The 21,744-nt window shown below is 34.9% G+C and overlaps 2 protein-coding genes across 11 annotated transcripts in view; one reads left to right on the forward strand and one right to left on the reverse strand.

The window, feature by feature from the left end:
• LARP1B (La ribonucleoprotein 1B) overlaps positions 1–21,744 on the forward strand; it is a 129,577-nt gene that overhangs the window by 103,286 nt on the left and 4,547 nt on the right. For 4 of the 10 annotated variants that reach the window (XM_082462105.1, XM_082462107.1, XM_082462108.1 and 1 more), the window contains 4 exons: positions 2,241–2,467; positions 2,924–3,030; positions 16,816–16,964; positions 17,306–17,450. In XM_082462105.1, the coding sequence (XP_082318231.1) occupies positions 2,241–2,467; positions 2,924–3,030; positions 16,816–16,964; positions 17,306–17,450 (628 nt within the window). The remainder of the gene's footprint in view (positions 1–2,240; positions 2,468–2,923; positions 3,031–16,815; positions 16,965–17,305; positions 17,451–21,744) is intronic. The other 6 variants (XM_082462106.1, XM_082462110.1, XM_082462112.1 and 3 more) reach the window with 4 other exon arrangements.
• Positions 17,472–21,744, reverse strand: part of PGRMC2 (progesterone receptor membrane component 2) — a 64,965-nt gene continuing 60,692 nt past the window's right edge. The window contains exon 3 of the mRNA XM_082462210.1: positions 17,472–21,630. Within this exon, the coding sequence (XP_082318336.1) occupies positions 21,623–21,630 (8 nt within the window). The 3' untranslated portion in view covers positions 17,472–21,622. The remainder of the gene's footprint in view (positions 21,631–21,744) is intronic.

Consider the following 21,744-nt stretch of genomic DNA (forward strand, 5'->3'; position numbering starts at 1 on the left):
TGATTAAGTTTTTAAGTATCATTATGAACTCATGGGGTTTATTTATTTGATGTGCTTAATCCAGTTCAGTCATTGTTTTCACTGGTGATGTCCCCTAAAGTTTGCTGCTATGTTTTCATGAACTATGCTAATATTTTCATTTTTAACTTCATTGCTTTCTGGCTCAAGATTTCCTAGGCTCGTATAATATTTTGTGCTTCAGACTGTTTTTTTTGTTTTTTGTTTTTAAGGAGACTGGATCAGTGGGAAATTGAATTTAGAGACCATAATCTAGATGCTAGGAAGCTTACTTTCTGGGTTGTTACTGCTCCTAGATCTTTGAATATTTCTTTTACAAGGGCACTGGATTTACCATATTTTTCATTGTATGCTCCTACTTTTAACCCCCGATATTGTGTATCTTTTTGCTCTACAGAAAAACAGCATTAACACAATTCAGTTAAGTTTATCAGTCATTGGGTGGGGATATACTTTTTTCTAGTCACAGTTGTACAGCCTGGTATACATACATTAGATTTTGGCCCTTGCTTTCAGGGAAGCACTGAGACTTACTGTTAGCATTTAATGGAATGATATGTAAGAAAATAAATTTTAATTTAATAAATCTAAAAATAAATGGATAAAATGCAGAGGTGGTACAAATAAAGAATTGATTAATTCTGTTGACAGAAGATGTTTAAGGAATGCTATGCATTCCCAGGGAAAGTAACATTTATGCTGGGTATTAAAGGAAGGATATGAGTCTAACTGGGTGTAAAAAGATGAAGGAAAGGGACTTTTAGTTAGAGGAAAAAGCGTATGAAAAGATATGAAGCAAGAAAACAGGAAAAACAAGTAGGTTGCTATTAGGGGCACCAAGGTTGAAGTGGAGAATGACAATAGATGAGGCAAAATCAGGAAAGTCTTATATGCCGTGATAAAAAGCCTATACTTCTCCTATAGGCAACAGGGAAATGCTGAAAATTTTTAAGTAGAAATGTGAAATGACCTAATTTGCTCCTCAGAATAATCATTCTGGCAACAGTAAAGAAAATGGATTAGGAGGGAAAATGTCAAGACAGAGAGATTAGGTCTTAGAGTGGTAAGTTCACTTTTTGAGTTTACAAACTTGCCTCTAGAATAGTACTTGGCATATAGTAGTAGGTACTCAATAATATCTGTCAAGTGAACAAAAGGTTATTGTATGAATCAAAAGAAGTTGATAAGTCTGAAGAAAAACCACATAGAAATAGAGCCTGCATTTTTGACAATACTACTTGATTCATCTGCTTGCTTACTTAGTATTTTATCTTAAGATTTTCATAAACTAAGTAAAACAACCCAATAGAAAAATAGTCAAAAGGATATAAATGGCAAGCTCACAACAGGGAAAACTGAGTGATGACTATATGAAAATATGCTCAACTTCTCTAATGACCAAAGAAATGCAAATACCTTTTAAATCCCATGAGATGGAAAAAATATTTAAAAGTTTACACAAAACCCAGCCTTGACCAGGATGTTAAATCGTTGGGACATTTACATGCTGCTGCTGGAAATATAAATTGGTGAAACAACTGTAGAAAGCAGGTTGACAATCAGTATTTAGTAAGTCAGAAGATGCACATGCCATTTGACTCAGCATTTCCATTTCAGCTATAAACCCTAGAGAAATGCTCACACCTGTATAAAGATACATGTTCAACAATGTTCATTGCAGCATTATTGATTATACCAAAACTTTGAAAGTAACACAGATGTCTTCAGGAGAATGAATAAATTTTGATATGTGTATAACAGCATGATATTCTGCAGTGAAAATGAATAAGCCAAAGCCATATGAATAGACCTGAATAATTGTCACAAACAAAATGCTGACTGAAAAAGCCTGCAAAATGATAATATAGTGTGATGCCACTTATATAAAGTTAATTATGCAAAATAATATTATTATATATATACAATAATAGATAAAAATACCAAATGTAAGAGCCTGGTTATCTCTGAGGAGGAAAAGCAAAATGGGATTAGGAAAGGTTACACAGTGGTCTTTAGCATATTTTTCTTTAAAAAAAAAGTCAGAAATAAAGCAAAATTAAAATTTAGTAGGGTAGGTGATATGTAGACAAGTGGTTTTTTAAAATTCTTTCTTATATATTTGAAATATTTCTGATGAAAAAATCCTCTGAGAATAGAGAATTTCAGAATTATCCTTGTTCTCAAAGTAAAATATTTTTCTAGCACCTAAATCCTTTTAACAGCTTTTTATTTTGCAGATTTGACTGATGAATTAGCTCAGAAGTTGTTTGATGTTTCAGAAATATATTCAGCAACAATGGCCTGTTCATTACCCACAGCAGTTCCAGAATCTCCTAGAATTTATCCTGCAAGGACACCCAAAACACCTCGAACACCTGGATTACAAGATCCAAACAAAACACCAAGATTTTATCCTGTTGTTAAAGAACCCAAAGCCATTGATATAAAGGTACGCAAAACACCAGGAATATAAAGCCTGCCATTTGTATACTTCAACATTACAAAATGATACTTTTTTAGTTTCTATCACGATAAAAATAATGTATATTTTAGACTGCAAGAATTCATTAAAAAATGATATTTTACCATAGCGATGTCTTCTCAGGTTAAGGAATAACTTCTTTACAATGGGTAGTGTTAATTAAAGACGATCAGAAGGTGTAATAAGGAATCATTCTAAGTTGTATTTTTTTGAATCCTTGTGTTGAAACCTAGCAAAGGGCCTTGTGAAGTTTTGTAACTTGTATGTGACATATTTGAGTTTTGTGACTTCATATGATTTCATAATGTGTCATCCTCCATATGAAAATGTTTGAGTTGGTTTACAGTCAGAGGGTTTTTTTAATTGACTTGTGAGGTTCACACTACTGAAGGTAATTGCAATGTTTGACTTCTTTTTCCTTAGAGTCCAAGAAAGAGAAAAACAAGACATAGTACAAATCCCCCTCTCGAGTGTCATGTTGGTTGGGTAATGGATTCCAGAGATCACGGGCCAAGAGCATCCTCTGTCAGGTACCGTATTTGTCAAACATTGCTTTGTTCTTGATTTTAAATTTGTTGAAAACAGTACTAATTAGATATTTGGGAACATTTAAGAATTAATATGTTAGCAAATTAATAGAACAAGAAAATAGTAAAAAGAAGCCAAAGAAGGGGAAATAAGTGGGACAGTTTTACAATAAGTATATTAAGGAATAATTCAGTAGGACAGTTGTTGTTTTTTTTTTCCTTTTAAAGTAATTTTCACAAATGTGTGCTCTTCAATTAAAAATATTTAGGTCTATTAAAGTTGTTATCTTTGGAAAGATTCCAGATTTTTCGTAGCATAGTAGGTTCTTAGTGAGTTAATGTGCTAAACAATCCACGCAAAACTACATAAAGGATATGGAAATAAAACACATTAATATTTTGGAATTTTTCCTTTGGGGGGAAATAATTTAGATTAGCTGGTTATTAGCAGTAAGTGGTTTGTCTTTTAGTTTTTAATTTAAAAAAGAAAGACTATTATTTACCTCAAAAGAGATGACAGAGCAAACCTTTTACAATGCCAGTTAAGTGCATTATAAAAGTACGGTTATGTTTTGTCCTGTAGAGTGGATGCAGAGGTGATTTTACTAATTGCTTTGTGTTTCTTGAAAACCTATCTTGTGTTTGTATAGATATTTTCAGACTAATTATCTGATCAGCTTTCTAATTGGAAAATGAGCTTTAGGAAAAAGTGTTTTTTGACTGGTTAAGGGAAGGATTAGTTAGTTTCTTTCAAAGAAAAGCTAGAGAGTGTATCATGATCTGAAAATCTCCAAGTATGTCTTTCCAGGGATGTTAATTTGTTTCTTTTACATTTTGTTCTCATTAGATATATTTTCCTTAAAAGATAAAATGTATATATGTTCTTCTTGCACACCTATTGTATACGAATAGTTATTTTGTATTCTAAGTCATTTTGAGAGTTTGTTTCTTTTATTTATTTATTTTTATCAGAGCAGTATATTTAGAGATCAGTAGATAATGGTGAAAAATGTTGCACTGATATGTAGCAGGGAACAAGGCAGGTACAGTCCCTGCCTTTCTGGAGCTTAATTCAGAGATGACAGGCAAGTATGAAGTTACAATAATGAGGGGTGGATTTTGTTTGCCAGCTTGTCTTTTAGAGGAGTTGTAGATACACAGCAGACTTGAGCGGGAGGTACACAGAGCTCCCGGTACCCTCTGCATACCCTGCCTCCCCCACTGTAAGCAGTCATATCTTTGACCATCTACGTTAATGTCAGTGCTGGCAGTGTCTTATATTCTGTTTGTCTCATCTGTTCTTTGCTCTTTTCTCCTACTTTCTTTTGGATCAGCTTAGTTTTTGTAATGATTCTATTTTATCCCTACTATTGTCTTCTTGTTGTATTTCTTATTTTTTACTGGTCTTCTAGGGTTTATAATATACGTTTTAAAATATAATCTATTTTCAAGTAATATATCATTACACGTATAGGATAAGAACCTTACTGCAGTAAAGTTCCTTTTCCTACCGTCCTTTCTGCTATATTTTGTTATTAGTTTTCTTTAAACAATTATCTTTTAAAACAATTAACATGAAAAAAAGGAATTTTAAATGTATTCTCATTTTTACCATTTGCAATGCTCTTCATTTCTTAAACACTTCTTGCACAGGTCTATTGGCAATGAATTCTGTTAGCTTTTGTTTATCAGGAAAAGGTTTCTTTTTTTTCATTTTGAAAGATATTTTCATTGAGCATAGAATTCCATGATGGATCTAGGTATGAATTCAGATTCATGGCTCATTCTGTTTGTAATGAATTTTAAGCATCAAAAGTGATATGGTTCAGTGAAATAGTTTTCAAACCTTTTTGTCTAAGGACCTCTTTATCCTTTTAGTTATTGAGGACTTCAAAGAGCTTTTGTTTATGGGAGTTATATAATGTAAAAATAAAAAATTAAACTGAATTGAGTTTAAAAGTAAAACTGAAAACAATTAAATATTTATTCATTTAAAATAACAATAATAAACGTATTACATATTAACATAAATGACATATTTTTATGAAATATAATTATATTTCTCAAAACAAAAAAATTCCTGAATAGAGTGGCATTGTTTTAAAGTTTTGCTTATTTGTTTAATGTTTTCCCTTTATATTAGATAACTGGATTCTCATGTGTTTCTATATTTAATCTTATAATTTGTTTTTTTTATTGTTGAAGTAGAGGAATAAAATCCAAGAAAGGGAGGAGTATTTTAATAGCCTTTTCAGATAATTGTAGGTATTCTTCTTTGATATTATACTAAAGCTGAACAAGTGGTAATTTTTTAAAAGTTAGTTGCAGTGTAGAATCTAAACCATATATAAGTGACCTTCTTCTACTCAGTGAATTTTTCATACTCTGTTACATTAAAAGCCATTGGACTTCTTCCACTTTGAATGGCTCTTTTTGTCTATGCATGCATTTGTAACATCATGAATTGGTCATTTGGAAAAATTGATTAACTGAGTTATGCGGGCTTTTAAATGATGACACATCTCAGAATACAATAAAAAAAATTACATTAAAAAAAATAACCACTAACGAGAGTAATGTCAGGAAGATGGCAGAATGGGAAGGAACAGGAATCTGTCTCACCACTTAGACAACAACTGTATCAGCAGAAACTGTCTGCATTGACTATTTTGGAACTCTACAGTCTATCTGAACACTTAAAGCTTCCAGGGGAAAGCGTGTCTGGTAAATTGTTAATATTCGTTGATATCAGCCTTTGGTGTAGTAGCGGCCATCTCCCACTGCCCCAGCCCTGTGACAGGCATTTGGGAAGATGGCAACCCACACCTCTGGTGTGGCTTGCTGGATCCAAAGTAGGCAATAAGGACCTTGTCCTCCAAATATTGGAGTTCTGTGTTGACTGCTAACTGCCTCTGGTCAACAAGGTACAGACACAGAGTCCGGTAGCCATTGTTTCATCCCCACTGTCTGAATGTCCTTTTTTTTTTTTTTTTTCTTTTTTTCGAAAACAACCACTAATAGAGGGAAATTTAGAAAATTACCACCCATGCCCAAGGAAAGATGTGGAAAAAAACCTAAGGAGACTTTAAGCTTTTACCTCAGGCTTATCCCAGCACAGAAGCAGCCTACAATAGCTGAAAAAAAACAGCAAACCCTGGGGAAGAGGGAGAATTTGATTTCCAGAGTTACCACATTATAAGATTCAAATCTTCATTGTTCAACGAAAAAATCACAAGACTTACAAAGAAATAAGAAAGTATGGGCCATTTGAAGGAACAAAATTAATTGACAGAAAATGTACCTGATGAAGCCTGGGTTCCATTCTTTCTAAACGAAGTCTTTAAAACAGCTGTTTTAAGGATACTCAAAGAGGTAAATAAAGGAAGATATAGACAAAGATAGCAAAACAATGTATGAAGAAAACAAGATTATCAATAGAGATAGAAATTATACAAAGGAACCAGAAAGGAATTCTGGAGCTGAAAATATAATAACTAAAATGAAAAATACACCAGAAGGCTCAAAAGCAGATTTCATCAAACAGAAGAAAGAGGAAAGAATCAGTAGACTTAAAGATGGAACAATTTGAATTATCAAGTCTGAGGAATAGAAAGAAAGAAGAAAAAACTAGCAGTGTCTAAGGGATCTGTAGGACACATGAACTAGCCCAATACACACATTGTGGGAATCTCAGAAGGAAAAGAGGAAAAAGGGGGCAGGAAGAATATTTGAAAGAATAGTGGCTCCCAATTTGATGAAATACATGAATCTACAAATCTAATAAGCTTAATGAACTTGAAGTAGGATAAACCCAAAGAGACTCACATTAAGACACTAATCAAACTGTTGAAAACCAAAGACAAAGAGAGAATCCTGAAAGCAGCAGGAGAGAAGAGACTCATCACATACAAGAGGTCCTTAGTAAATGTATCAGGCAGTTTCTCAGAGGCCAGAAGTCAGTAGACTGATATATTCAAAGTGCTGGGGGGAGAAAACCCCATCCACTGAGAATTCCTTATCTGACAAAACTGCCCTTCAAAATTGAGGGAGACATTCAGAGATAAACAAAGCCTGAGGGAAAAGAAAAGGAAACAAAAGACATATTGAATTAGAAAGAAGAAATAAAACTGTCTTTGTTCACAGATGACATGATTGTATATGTAAAAAGTCATAAATAATTAACAAAAACTCCTGGAACTAATAAGCAATTACATCAAGGTTGCAGGATATATGGTTAATATACAAAAGTCAATCACTTCCCTGTGTAACAACAATGAACTAGTAGAATTTGAAATTAATTAAGCAAACTACTGTTGGACTTCCCTGGTGGCACAGTGGTTAAGAATCTTCCTGCCAATGCAGAGGACACAGGTTCAAGCCCTGGTCCGGGAAGATCCCACATGCCACGGAGCAACTAAGCCTGTGTGCCACAACTACTGAGCCTGTGCTCTAGAGCCTGTGAGCCATAGCTACTGAGCCTGCATGCCACAACTACTGAGCCCGTGTGCCACAACTACTGAAGCCTGCGCCCCTAGAGCCCATGCTCTGCAACAAAGAGAAGCCACTGCAATGAGAAGCCCACGCACCGCAACAGAGTAGCACCTGCTCGCCGCAACTAGAGAAAGCCCGCGTGCAGCAATGAAGACCCAAAGCAGCCAAAAATAAATAAATAAATAAATAAATAAATGTTTAAAAAGAACAAAATACTATTTACATTATCACCCCCCCAAAAGAAATAGGTATAAATCTAACGAAATATGTACAAGATCTGTATGAGGAAAACTGCAAAACTCTCTGATGAAAGGAATAAAAAAACTAAATAAATGGAGATACACTCCATGTTCATGGATAGAAGACTCAATATTGTCAAGATGTCAGTTCATCCCAACTTGATCTACATATTCCATACAATTCCAATAAAAAATCCCAGGAAGTTATTTTGTGGATATTAACAGAATGATTCTTAAATTTATATGGAGAAGCAAAAAACCCAGAATAGCCAACATAATTAAAAAAATTTTATTTTAATTTTTCCCTTTGTTTATTTATTTTTTTAAATTGGAGTATAATTGCTTTACAATGTTGTGATAGTTTCTGATGTACAATGAAGTGAATCAGCTGTATGTATACCTATATCCCCTCCCTCTTGGACCTCCCTCCCACCCCCCCATCCCACACATCTAGGTCATCACAGAGCACTGGGCTGAGCTTCCTATGCTTTATAGCATGTTCCCACTATCTGTTTTACACATGGTAGTGTATATATGTCAATCCTAATCTCCCAGTTCGTCCCACCCTCCCCTTCCCGCCCTGTGTCCACCTGTCCGTTCTCTATGTCTGTGTCTCTATTCCTGCCCTGCAAATAGGTTCATCTGTACCATTTTTTCTAGATTCCACATATATGCATTAATATATGATATTTGTTTTTCTCTTTCTGGCTTACTTCACTCTGTATGACAGACTCTAGGTCCATCCACAAATAACCCAGTTTTGTTCCTTTTTATTAGAATAGCCAACATAATTTTTAAGGAGAAGAACTAAGTTAGAAAATTGATACTACCTGCCTTCACTGTAAAGCTACAGTGATCAAGACAGTGTGGTGTTGGTGGAAAAATAGACAAATAGATGAATGGAACAGAATGGAGAGCCCAGAAATAGATCCACATAAATATAGTCAAATGGTCTTTGATAAAGGAGCAAAGATAATCTTTTTAACTAATGGTGCTGGCACAGTTGGACATTCACATGCAAAGATTAAGTCTAGACATAGATCTTACACCCTTCACAAAAGATAACCCAAAATGGATCACAGACCTAAACGTAAAACACAAAACTATAAAACTCCTAGAAGATAACAGGAGAAAATCTACCTGATCTTGGATTGGGTGGTGACTTTTTAGATATGACACCAAAAGCAAAATTTGAGAAGGAAGAAATCAATAAGCTGGACTTCATTAAAATGAAAAACTTTTGCTCTGTGAGCGACACTGTCAAGAGGATGGAAAGACAAGCCCCAGAATGGCAGAAAGTATTTACAAAAGACACATCTGATAAAGGACTATTATCCAAAATATACAAGGAACTCTTAAAACTCAACAACAACAACAAACCTGATTAGAAAATGGGCCAAAGACGAACAGACACTTCACCAGAGAAGATATATAAATGGCAAATAAGCACATGAAGATAGTCCACATCATATTATCAGCAGGGAATTGCAAAGTAAGACAATGGTGAGATTCTACTACATACCTATTAGAATGGCGAAAATCCAGAACACTGGCAACACTAATAAATGCTGGTGAGAATGTGGAGTAACAGGAGCTCTCATTCATTGATGGTAAGAATGCAAAATGGTACAGCCACCTTGGAAGACAGTTTGGAAGTTTCTTACAAAACTAAACATACTCTTACCATACAATCTAGCAGTCGCCCTCCTTGGTACTTACCCAAAGGAGCTGAAAACTTATGTCCACACAAAAACCTGCTCATGGATGTTTAAAGCAGCTTTATTCATAATTGCAAAAACTTGGAAGCAGCCAGAACATCCTTCAGTAGGCAAATGGATAAACTGTGGTATATTCAGACAATGGACTATTATTCAGTGGAAAAAAGAAATGAGCTATCAAACCATGAAGAGACATGGAGGAACCTTAAATGCACATTACTAAGTGAAGGGATCCAATCTGAAAAGGCTACACAGTGTAAAATTCCAACTATTCGACATTCTGGAAAAGGAAAACTATGGAGGTGATAAAAAGACCAGTTGTTGTTTCTAGGGGTTGAGGGGAGGGAGAGATGAACAGGTGGAACACAGGATTTTTCGGGAGGTGAAAATACTGTGTATGATACTATAATGATGGCTCCATCTCGTTTTACATTTGTCCAAACCTGTAGAATGTCCAACACCAGGAGAGAACGCTAATGTAGCTATGGACTTTGGGTGATTATGATGTGTCAGTGTGGGTTTGTCAGTTGTAACAAATGTACCACTCTGATGGGAGATGTGCTGGATGTTGATAGTGGGGGAGGCTGTTGTGTGGGGAGCAAGGCATGCAGATGGTATGAGGGAGCTCTCTATACCTTTCACGCAATTTGCCGTAACACTAATACTCCTCTAAAAGATAAAGTCTTTATACCAAAAAAAAAAAAAAAAAAATCTGAAAGAGTTCATTACCACTAGATCTGCCCAACAAGAAATGCTAAAGATAGTCCTCAGTTTGAAATGAATGGACACTAGACAGTAACATGAAGCCATCTGAAGAAAGAAAGAACTTTGATAAGAGTTTTGTTGTAATTTAATTTGTAACTCCATTTTTTACTTTGTATGTTATTTAAAAGACAAATGCATTAAAAAATTACTAATCTATGTTGTTGGGTATATAGTGTATAAAGATGTAATTTATGACATCAGTAACAGAAAGTGGGGAACAGAGGTGTATAAGAGCAGAGTTTTTGTTAATGTAATCCTCATGATAACCACAAAGAAAATATCTATAGAATATATGTAAAAAGAAATGAGAAGGGATCAAAATATTTTATTCAAAAGGAAAAGAAACAACACAAAAGTTAGGCAATAAGAGAGGAAAGGAGGGACAGCAAATCTATAAGGCATATAGAAAACTAATAACAAAATGGCAGGTCCTTCCTTACCGGTAAGTACTTTAAATATGAATAGATTGCATTTTCCAATCAGAAGGCAGAGATTGGCAGAATGGATTAAAAACATGATCCAACTATATACTGTCTACAAGAGACTCATGTTAGATTCAAAGACACAAATAGATTGAAAGTGAAAAGATGCAAATTTAAGAGAGCTGGGGTGGCTATTTTAATATCAAACAAAATACACTTTAAATCCAAAAAGATTACAAGAGGTAAGGACATTATATATTAATAGAAGTTTCATTATAAACATTTATGTAACTAATAACAGCCCCTCGGGAGTTATACGAAGCAAAAATTGACAGAATTGAGAGGAGAAATAAATAGTTCTACAAGAATAGTTGGAGATTTCAATACCCTGATTTCAATAATGCATAGATCAACTCAACATAAGATGATTAACAAAATAGAGGACTTGAGCAACATAATAAGCCAATTAGACCTAACAAACATTTATAGAATATTTCACCCAGCAATAGAAGAATACAAATGCATAAGTACACGTGGGACATTCTCCACAATAGACCATATGTTAGGCCGTAACAGAAGTTTCAATAGATTTTAAAAGAAATGTCACACAAGGTATCTTCTCTGACCACAGTGGGATGATGTTAGAAATCCCTAACAGAAGGAAAACGAAAATTCACAAATATGTGGAAATTAAACAACACATTCTTAAGTACCCCATGGGTCAAAGAAGAAATTGCAATGGAAATTAGAAAATACAGTTGGCCCTCCATATCCATGGGTTTCGCATCCATGAAGGGTTCTGTAACCAATCCTCCATGAATACCGAGGGATGACTGTACTTAGAGATGAATGAAAGTGGAAACAGCATACCACATCTTATGGGGTGCAGGAAAATTATAGATTTAAAAAGAAGAGAAAAAAAGAGAAAAGAGAAATCACATTTAAAAAGACGAGAAATCACAAATCAGTAGCCTAACATTTTACCTTAAGGAATTCAAAAAGGAAGAGCAAACTAAAAACAAAGATAGCAGAAGGAAAGAAATATTAAAGATTAGAGTAAAAATAAACAATATAGAGAAGAGTAAAACAGTAGAGAAAATCAGTAAAATCAAAAGTTGGTTCTTTAAGAAGATCAACAAACTGACAAGCCTTTCTTTAGCTAGACTGCCAAGGGAAAAAAAGAAGATATAAGTAACTAAAATCAGAAATGAAAATGGAGACATTACTACTGACCTTATAGAGATAGAAGGGATTCTAAGAGAATACTATGAACAAATTACTATACATCAACAAATTAGGTAACCTAGAAGGAATGCATAAATTCCTTGAAACATATAAATTACCTAAACTGATTCAATAAGAAATAAAAGATTCGACCCACCTATAAGAAGTAAAGAGATCAAATCAGGAATCAAAAATCCCTAACAAAGAAAGTTCTGGGCCAAATTGCTTCACTAGTAAGTTCTACCAAATAGTTGAAGAAGAATTAACACTAACTCTCTTCAGACTCCTTCAAAAAATTGAAGAGAAGGGAATACTTATTCTCTGAGGCCTGCATTACCCTAATACCAAAACCAGATAAAGATATCACAAGAAAATAAAATTATATGCCAGTATCCTTATGAATATAGATGCATATGTCCTCAACAAAATATTAGCAAATGAAATCCAATAGCATAATAAAAGGATTATTCACCATGGCAAGCGGGATTTATCCCAGTAGTACAAGAGTGGTTCAATACAAGAAAATCAACATTATACATCATATTAATAGAACTAAGGGAAAAACTACATAATCATATCAATTGACATAGAAAAGGATAAAATCCAACATCCTTTTATGATTAAAACCTCTTAGAAAACTAGGACTAGAGGGAAAATTCCTCACATGAAAAAAGCATTTATGAGAAACCCATGGCTGGCATTATACTCAATGGTGAAAGACTGAAAGCTGTCCCCCTAAGATCAGGAACAAGACAGGGATACACGCTTTTGCCATTGGTATTCACTGTTGTGCTGGAAGTCCTAGCCGTAACTAATAGAGAAGAAAATGAAAGAAAAGACATCAAATATGAAAGGAAGAGGTAAATCTATCTCTAGTCACAAATAATATGATTCCATAAATAGAAAATTCCAAAGAATCAACAAGAAAGAAACTGAAGCTAATAAACAAATTAGGCAAAGTTGCACTGTACAAAATACACATAAATCAGTTGTGTTTCTATATGCAGCATTGAACGATTTGAAAAGGAAATTAAGAAAGCAATTCTATTTACATTAGCATCTAAAAATTAAATACTTAGGAATAAATCTAACCAAGGAGGTGAAAGACTTATACACTGAAAACTACAAAACACATTGCTGAAAAAATTATAGGAGACCTAAATAAATGGAAAGACAATCCATTTTCATGGATAGGAAGACTTAACATTGTTAAGACATTATTACAATCCAAAGTGATCTATAGATTCAACACAATCCCTACAAAAATTCCAGTAGCCTTTTTCACAAAAATGGAAAAGCTGATCCTCAAATTTACATGGAATTGCAGGGAGCCCTGAAAAGCCCAAATGACCTTAAAAAGAAGACTAAAACTGGAGGACCAACACTTCCCAACTTTGAAAGTTACTACAAGGCTACAATAATTAAAACAGTATGGTCTTGGCATAAGGACAGACATATAGACCAATGGAATAGAGAGTCTAGAAATAAACTCTGTCATATATGGTCAGTTTATTTTCTACAAGGGTGCTGAGACTGTTCAGTGAAGGAGAGGGTCATCTTTTTAACAGATGGTGCCGGGAAAACTGGATATCCAGTGTGTGAAAGGATGGGATCCATACTTTATACCAGATACCAAAAAATTAAAATGGATCAAAGATCTAAACTTAAGAGCTAAAACTATAAAACTCTTAGAAGAAAATGTAGGGGAACATCTTTATGACCCTAGATTTGACAGTGGTTTCTTGAGCATGACACCAAAAACACAGACAATAAAAGAGAAAAATTGATAAATTTTACTTTGTCATAATTACAAACTTTTGTGTATCAAAGGAAACTATCAGAGTGAAGAGACAACCTACTGAATAGGAGAAAATATTTGCAAATTATATATCCGATAAGGGGTTAATATTCCAAATATACAGAAGTCTCCCAAAAAACCCAATTCAAAAATTGGGAAAGGATTTGAATAGAATTTCTCCAGAGAAGATATACAAGTGGCCAATAAACCCATGAAAATGTGTGCAATATCATTAATCATTAGAGAAATGCAAATCAAAAACCACAATGAGATACCTCTTCATACCCATTAGGATGGTGTTATGGACTGAATTGTCTCTCTGAAATTATATGCTGAAACCCTAACCCCCCTGCTTGACTGTATATGAGATAGGGCCTTTAAGAAGATAATTAAGGTTAAATGAAACCATAACGATGGGGCCCTAATCTGACCTTGTAAGAAGAGGAAGAGACACCAGAGATCTCTCTCTTTCTGCGTGTAGACAGAGGAAAGGCCATGTGAGGACACAATGAGAAGGTGGTTCTCTGTAAGCCAAGAAGAGAGGCCTCCCCAGAAACCAACACTGCTGGCACTATGATCTTGGACTTCTAGCCTCTAGAACTGTGAGAACATAAATTTCTATTGTGTAAGCCATCCAGTCTGTGGTATCTTGTTATGGCAGCTGAGCTGACTAATACAGATATGTATAATTAAAAAAACTGAAAACAAATGTTTGTGTGGATGTGGAGAAATTAGAACCCTGTGCATTGCTCTTGGAAATATAAAATGCTGCAGCCATTGTAGAAAACAGTTTGGCATTTTCTCAAAATGGTAAAACCATAGAACTAACACATGACCCAGCTATTTGACTCCTAGGTATATATCCAAAAGAATTGAAAAGAGGGAGTTGAACAGATATTTTTATGCCATGTTTATAGCAGCATTATTCATAATAGCCAGAAGGTGGAAACAACACTAGAGTCCATCAGTGATGACTAGATAAACATAGTAGGTATATACATACAATGGAATATGATTCAGCCATATAAAAGAATGAAATTTTGATTTCAGCTTCAACATGGATGGACCTTGAGAACATGCTTAGTGATATAAGGCAGACTGAGAAGGATGAATATAGTATGCTTCCACTTATATGAGGTACCTAGAATAGTCAAAGACAAAGTAAAATAGAGGTTACTAGGGACTGCAGGGAAGGGAAAGAGTTATTCATTATTTAATGGATAGAGTTTTTGTTGGGGATGATAAAGAAGGTTTTGGTAGAGGTAGTGGTAAGAGTTATATAACATTGTGAATATTTAATGCTGATGAGTAGTACACTTAAGAATGGCTAAAATTACAAATATCATATATATTTTACAACACACACAAACTCCTAAAAAATAACCCAGCACTGATTTCATTAGATAAGTGTTTAGGTATGAGTGGGAATTACTAGGCTCATGGTGACAAATACAGAGTTTCCAAAATTCTTATTTTTGCATGAAAGCTCGAATTTTTCCTGAACGTTACAGACTCATTTTGTTCATTTTCAAGGAAATGTCTGACACAAAACAGAGCCTGAATAACCATAATTTGTTGGCTAGTCTTCTAATTAAAAATGGTATTCCATGAAAAAAACAGTTCAGCTCACAATTTTATCGCATGAGTGCTTTAAGACAACTGTTGTAGTTAGTACTGCTGTAACAAATATGCCATAGGCTGGGGAGCTTCAACAACAAACAATTATTTCTCACAGATCCAAGATTAAGGTGCCAACAGATCCCATATCTGGTGAGGGCCTGCTTCCTAGTTTGCAGATGGCCATCTTGTTGTATCCTCACATGGCAGAGAGCAGAGAGAGAAGAAGGAAGCTCTCTTGTGTCTCCTCTCATAAGGGCACTTATCCCACTCATGAGAGCTCTACTGTCATGACTTATTTATGTCCTAGTACCGTCACATTGGGGGTTAGGAATTCAACAAACATTTAGTCCATAACAACAGCCATCATATATTGATATGCTGCCAAAGTGCTTTTCTCCCCCTAATTGTTATAAAAAACACATAGCATGAATATTCACCATCTTAACCATTTTTAGGAGTACAGTTCAGTAGTGTTAAGTATATTCACGTTGTGAAATATCTCCAGAATGTTCTCATTTTGCAAAACTAAAGCTTCTGTCCCATTTTGTCACACATAATGAGACGTACTCAAGTGTTGAGATTTCATAAAGTTAATTTTTTTTTTTTTTGCTTCATCAAGGAACTCTTAACGTGAAACTGGCATTAAAACTTTTTTTCAAGTACATAGCAGTGAACAATATAATCACTAGTAAGTAAAGTTTGGTGCCACTGCCTCAGTTTGCATCAGCAGTTTTATACACCATTGTTTAGTACTATCAGTACAAATGTAAACACAGTGAAGAGGGCAAATAATGTCTAAGTATTGTTGTCAAAATAGTTTTGACCTTGCAAACTTTCTGGAAGGTTCTTGGGAACCCCTCCAAGCATCTACAGACCACACATTGAGAACCACTGATTTAGAGCAGTCTTAGGAAGATCATTTTGGTGGCAGTATAGAGGAGGGAGACTGAAAAAACAAGGAGACCAATTAGTTCAAGTGAAAGCGGAGGAAAACCTCAATTTGAATAACAGAGTGAAGATGAAAAGGAAAAGATAGATATAGGCGAAATTTCAGAAGTGAAATTGATTTACAGAATTACAGGTATGTCTTTAGGATAATGAAAATATTGCCTTTGTGCCAGATTTTATCCACTTATTCAATTTATATCATTAACCTAATTACTCATGAAAATTGAAAATTTCCCCAGTACTATAAGAAAAAAACAAATATAAACTAAATTAATAATGGATCTGGAGGAGAAGAGTAAGCTAGCTAGTCAGTTATCTGCTTCTACTTATTGTTTTAGTTTGAGAATTTATGACCATGTCCTTTATCAAGTTCTGAATTTACCCATGTGTTGAACATGGATAGCAATTCATATGTAGATCTGTGTATCATTAGTTTAGGAGAGTTTTGGGGACTAGTGCCTTTTCCACTGCTCAGACTCTCAGTAAACAAGTAGTACAAATTGGTTTAAACACTTGGTTCTTGATATTTCAGTTTGAAGGCTTTTTTCCCCTTCCTCAAACAGCAGTTCAAATGCTTCGCCTTCAGAAGGTGCACCGCTAGTATGTACTCCTCATTCATTCCCAAAGTTCCAGCACCCTTCTCATGAACTTTTGAAGGAAAATGGCTTTACCCAACAAGTGTACCACAAGTATCGTAGAAGATGCCTAAGTGGTAAGAGCCTTCCTTTATATAGCTATCTTTAAAATTAAAACATAATTCTAAAAAATTCAAATTGTGACATTTAATATCAGGTTAAAATAGTCTTTTGTTATAATTGCCTTAAGTAAATGTGTTTATATATATTCTTTATTCATGTATTTTGTAGCTTAGACACATTAGGAAATAAAACTTACTATATTCTTGTTACTGTTGACAAATGCTTAAATTTGAGCAGTGAGTCAGAAAATGGATTATTTGTTCTTTGTTTAAAGGAAACCCAATTGGGTATTAATATGTTTCAGCTTTCTTTATTTTACTTTATGTAAAACGTCTGCTGTTTTGACTTTTTCCAGAGAGAAAACACTTGGGAATTGGCCAGTCCCAAGAAATGAATACCCTCTTTCGTTTCTGGTCCTTTTTCCTCAGAGATCACTTCAATAAAACAATGTATGAGGAATTTAGACAACTTGCTTGGGAAGATGCAAAAGAAAATTACAGGTCAAATATTTTCTCATATTTTTACACTTGGAGGGACTTTTTTAAAAATACTAAAAACTAGTACGGAAGTAGCCTGATTTTGAACTGTGAAAGTACCACGTGATAACTGGGAGAAGGACTGTGTTAGTTTTCTATTGCTGCATAGCAAATTACCCCAGAATGCAGAAGCTTAAAACAACAAACATTTATTAGTTCATAGTTTCTAAGGGTCAAGACTCCAGAAACAGCTTAGCTGGGAGGCTCTGGTTCAGTTCTCTCATAGGATTGCAGTCAAGGTATTGGACAGGGCTGCAGTCTCTGAAGACTTGACTCAGGCTAGAGGATCTTCTTCAAGCTCATTCACTTGGATATTGGCAGGAGGCTTCAGTACCTTGGCACATAGGTCTCTCCATAGGGCATTTCACAATGTGACTTCACCCAGAGTGAATGATCTAAGAAAGGGGGAGAACTTCCAAGATGAACGCTTCGGTGTCTTACTTAACCTACACTTGAAAGTGACATCACTTCTGCCATATTATAGTGTTCACACAGACCAACCCTGGTATAATGTAGGAGGGGACTACACAAGTTTGTGGGTATCATGTTTGGAACCATGTTAGGGGCTGGTACAAAGGCCAAATGTAATTTGAAAGACAGATTTTTCTCTCACTTGCCCCTACCATTACAGATTTCCCTTGGATGTGCATATATGTCCCCAAATTGTTACATGCTTAGAGCCAAACCAGTTAAGATTCCTTGAGACAAGAAAAAGTAAAGTCTCTCGTGATACATCCTGACGCACCTGTTCAGTTTCTTTTTTTTCTACTACAGTTGACTGTTCAACAATACCAGTTTGAACTGAATGGGTCCACTTATATGCAGATTTTTTTCAATAGTAAATACTATAGTACTACATAATCCATGGTTGATTGAATCTGTGGATATGGAGGAACCGGTATACAGAGGGCCAACTTTTAAGTTATACTCAGATTTTTAACTGTGGGAGGGTTGGCGCTCCTAACCTGCACGTTGTTCAAGGGTCAACTGTAGTCCTCTAGGCAACCGTGGTACTGAACTACATGTTCTCCAAATGAACCGAGCTCTCTAGCCTCTAGACATCTGTACATATTCTTACCTCTGCTTATTCTTCTCTTCATCCTCCCTCTGCTTTGCTAACTCTTCTTTTTGTCTAGGTTAGATCTTGCTTCCATGAGAAATGTTCAGGTAAGTTTGTGCCAATAGGGCTGAGTTGAGAACAGGCCAAGAGGATGAGAAGGAACATGAAATGGATTCATGCAAGCTAAGCTATTCATTCTTGGGAAAAGGGAGGAAAGGAGATGAGATGGAAGAAGGAAAAAAGATAATTTTCCACTCAGTATTTACCTAAATTTATCCTTCTTCAGGTTCTAAAAATGGATTCCTCTTGTAAAGCTCAAATAAGAATCTATTGTTAGTCAATATTGTGATCTTCAAGAGGAATACAAGATATGCAAATAAATTTCTTTGAAAAAAAATTTACATTTGCACTGACTTGTGTAAAAACAAAGCCCATTTAGTTTTCATCTAGAATCTTGATCTTGTTCAGGAATGATAGATAAATGGCATGTGTACCTCTTTTTCCCTCTTCTCTGTCCATTACTGACATCTTTAAATCAATCCCAGCATTGTTTAATATTATTCTTGAATTCAGATTTATAGTCTTTCTTATCACAGCTTTGATAGCTACTGCCAGTTTATCAGAGTTGGCACTGAAGGCAATATTTGCCATTTCTTTCTTTAAAAATTTTTTATTTTATGTAGGGGTATAGTTGATTTACAATGTTGTGTTAGTTTCAGGTGTACAGCAAAGTGATTCAGTTATACATATACATATAATCCATTCTTTTTCAGATTCTTTCCCCATATAGGTTGAGTAGAGTTCCCGGTGCTAGTAGGTCCTTGTTAATTATCTGTTTTATCTACGGTAGTGTGTATATGTTAATCCCAACCTCCTAATTTATCCCTCCCCTAACCTTTCCCCTTTGGAAAACAAACCATAAGTTTGTTTTCAAAGTCTGTGAGTCTGTTTCTGTTTTGTAAATAAGTTCATTTGTATCATCTTTTTAGAGTCCACATATAAGTGATAACTATATGATACTTGTCTTTGACTTACTTCGTATGACAATCTCTAGGTCCATCCACGTTGCTGCAAATGGTATTATTTCATTCTTTTTTTATGGTTGAGTAGCATTCCATTGTATATATGTACCACATCTTCTTTATTCATTCATCTGTCGATGGACATTTAGGTTGCTTCCATGTCTTGGTTATTGTAAGTAGTGCTGCTCTGAACGTTGGGGTGCATGTATATTTTCAAATTGTAATTTTTTCCAGATACATGCTCAGGAGTGGGGTTGCTGGATCATATGGTAGTTCTATTTTTATTTTTCTAAGGAACCTCCAAACTGTTCTTCATAGTGGCTGATCTAGATGTTCTCATTCAAACTGTGTTTTGCTACCCGTTAGTGGGTTGTGAAATCAATTTACTGGTTCTGACTTACTTAAAAAAATAGAAAATATCAGACTGCACTGAACATAGTAAGGTTAATATGTTTTACAATTCATACATAAATACAAATTTAGTTATTTACCAAACATATGTTTTTATGTACACACGTATATATGTGAGTGTTGTGTTGACTTGGTCACAAGGTAAAATATTTTTCTTACTATTGGACTTAGAAAAGTTTGAAAGCATTTGTTTTAATTAATCTCAGCATATTTTGCTATTTATGCAAACAATTTCTGTTTGTTCCTCAGGACTTTCTATAACTTTTCTGATCCCATTTCTACCCAAGTCTAGATTGGGAGTTCCTCTTCTTTGTTCCTATGGTATTCTGTGTTTGTTTATAATAGCTTAACATACTATCTGACACATAGTAAGTGCTCAATAAATGGTTACTTTTATTAGGAAGAAGATCAGTACTGAATATATCCATTGACTAACATTAGCAGTAGGATGGTTTCAAGAAGAAAGGAGAGAAGTAACATTAATTACATACATATCTGCAATGTGCCAGCTCTAGTCTAAGTGCTTTACGAATATTATCTATTATTGAAAAGTAGGATATTATTATCCCCATTTTTAGAGAGATGATTATAAGCCTAGAATTCAAATGTAGTTCTTTCTGGTTCTCAGCCTTTTTGTTTTCTACTCATCTAAGCTGTCTCACAGTGATTGGTCAGTGAGTAAATGACAACTGAGAGACTGGTCATTTGTCCCTGCTCTTTACTCCAGCATTTATGCTGCATATTTGGATTGTATTATTAATGTTATATTTTTGATCTTTGGAATTAGTTTGCTAAAAAATAAGACTAGAAATCCAGATATTGTAGTAGTCAGTTGGCCTTTACCAAAAATCTAAGAATCCTAACATTCCTCTAAAATGTCATTTACTTGATAAAACCTAAAATTTCTCAATCCTCCTTTCCAGAAGGAAAGAAAGAAGCCTAGGCTTCACCCCCAGGGATTATGATTTCACTGGTTTGGAGTGGAGCCTGGGCATCAGCACTTTTTAAAAGCTTCCTAGATGGTTCACATATGTAGTCAAGGTTGAGAACCACTGGTATCAATATAATATGATCCCATAAGAGGAGTATTAAGACAGGTTTGTCATTCTGAACTGGTGTTTCTTCAGTACTCAGTCCCCTTAGCCTCAGTCATACAAGCTCAAGGAATAGTGTCACTTATGGCTACCAAAGGAAAGGGCTCAGGTTAGTGTATGGTTGGTAGTCCTGCATTCCTCTTGCCATCTTACCAAGAAACCTGTTTATTCTTTCAGAGAGACCGTCACTCTCTATCTTGTAAATAAGCTGGTTACAAAGGACATATGCATGCATACGCACACACACACACACACACCCTTCTTCCTGTGAATAATGGCTGGGCAGTATTATGATACCAGGAATGAAGAAATACAGCCTCTCCTCCACTGAGGCACCCAGAATGACTTAAGGATTCTAAATGAGGAATTTTCTAAATTGCGACATGTTTTATTTGAATGAGCTAGATGGTCCCTTTACTGACCATTGACCTTGTCCATGTCCATTGACCTTGTCCATGTCCACTCTCATGGGTTCTGCTCATCACCATTAGTTGAAGGTTGAGCCCATGTAATTTCTTGATCCACTGTCCAAAACTTGTCTCAGGTTCTTTAGGTAGCTGTAAGAAGAAACAAATTTTTCTGATTTATGCAGTGATACAATTCTTTGGCAAAATATCTTTTATTTAATATACTTTATAAGCAGGAAGACTCTCTTAGGAGACATTTAATTA

The sequence above is a fragment of the Balaenoptera physalus genome (assembly GCF_965194825.1).
Source record: "Balaenoptera physalus genome assembly, chromosome: 5".
Lineage (NCBI taxonomy): Eukaryota > Metazoa > Chordata > Mammalia > Artiodactyla > Balaenopteridae > Balaenoptera > Balaenoptera physalus.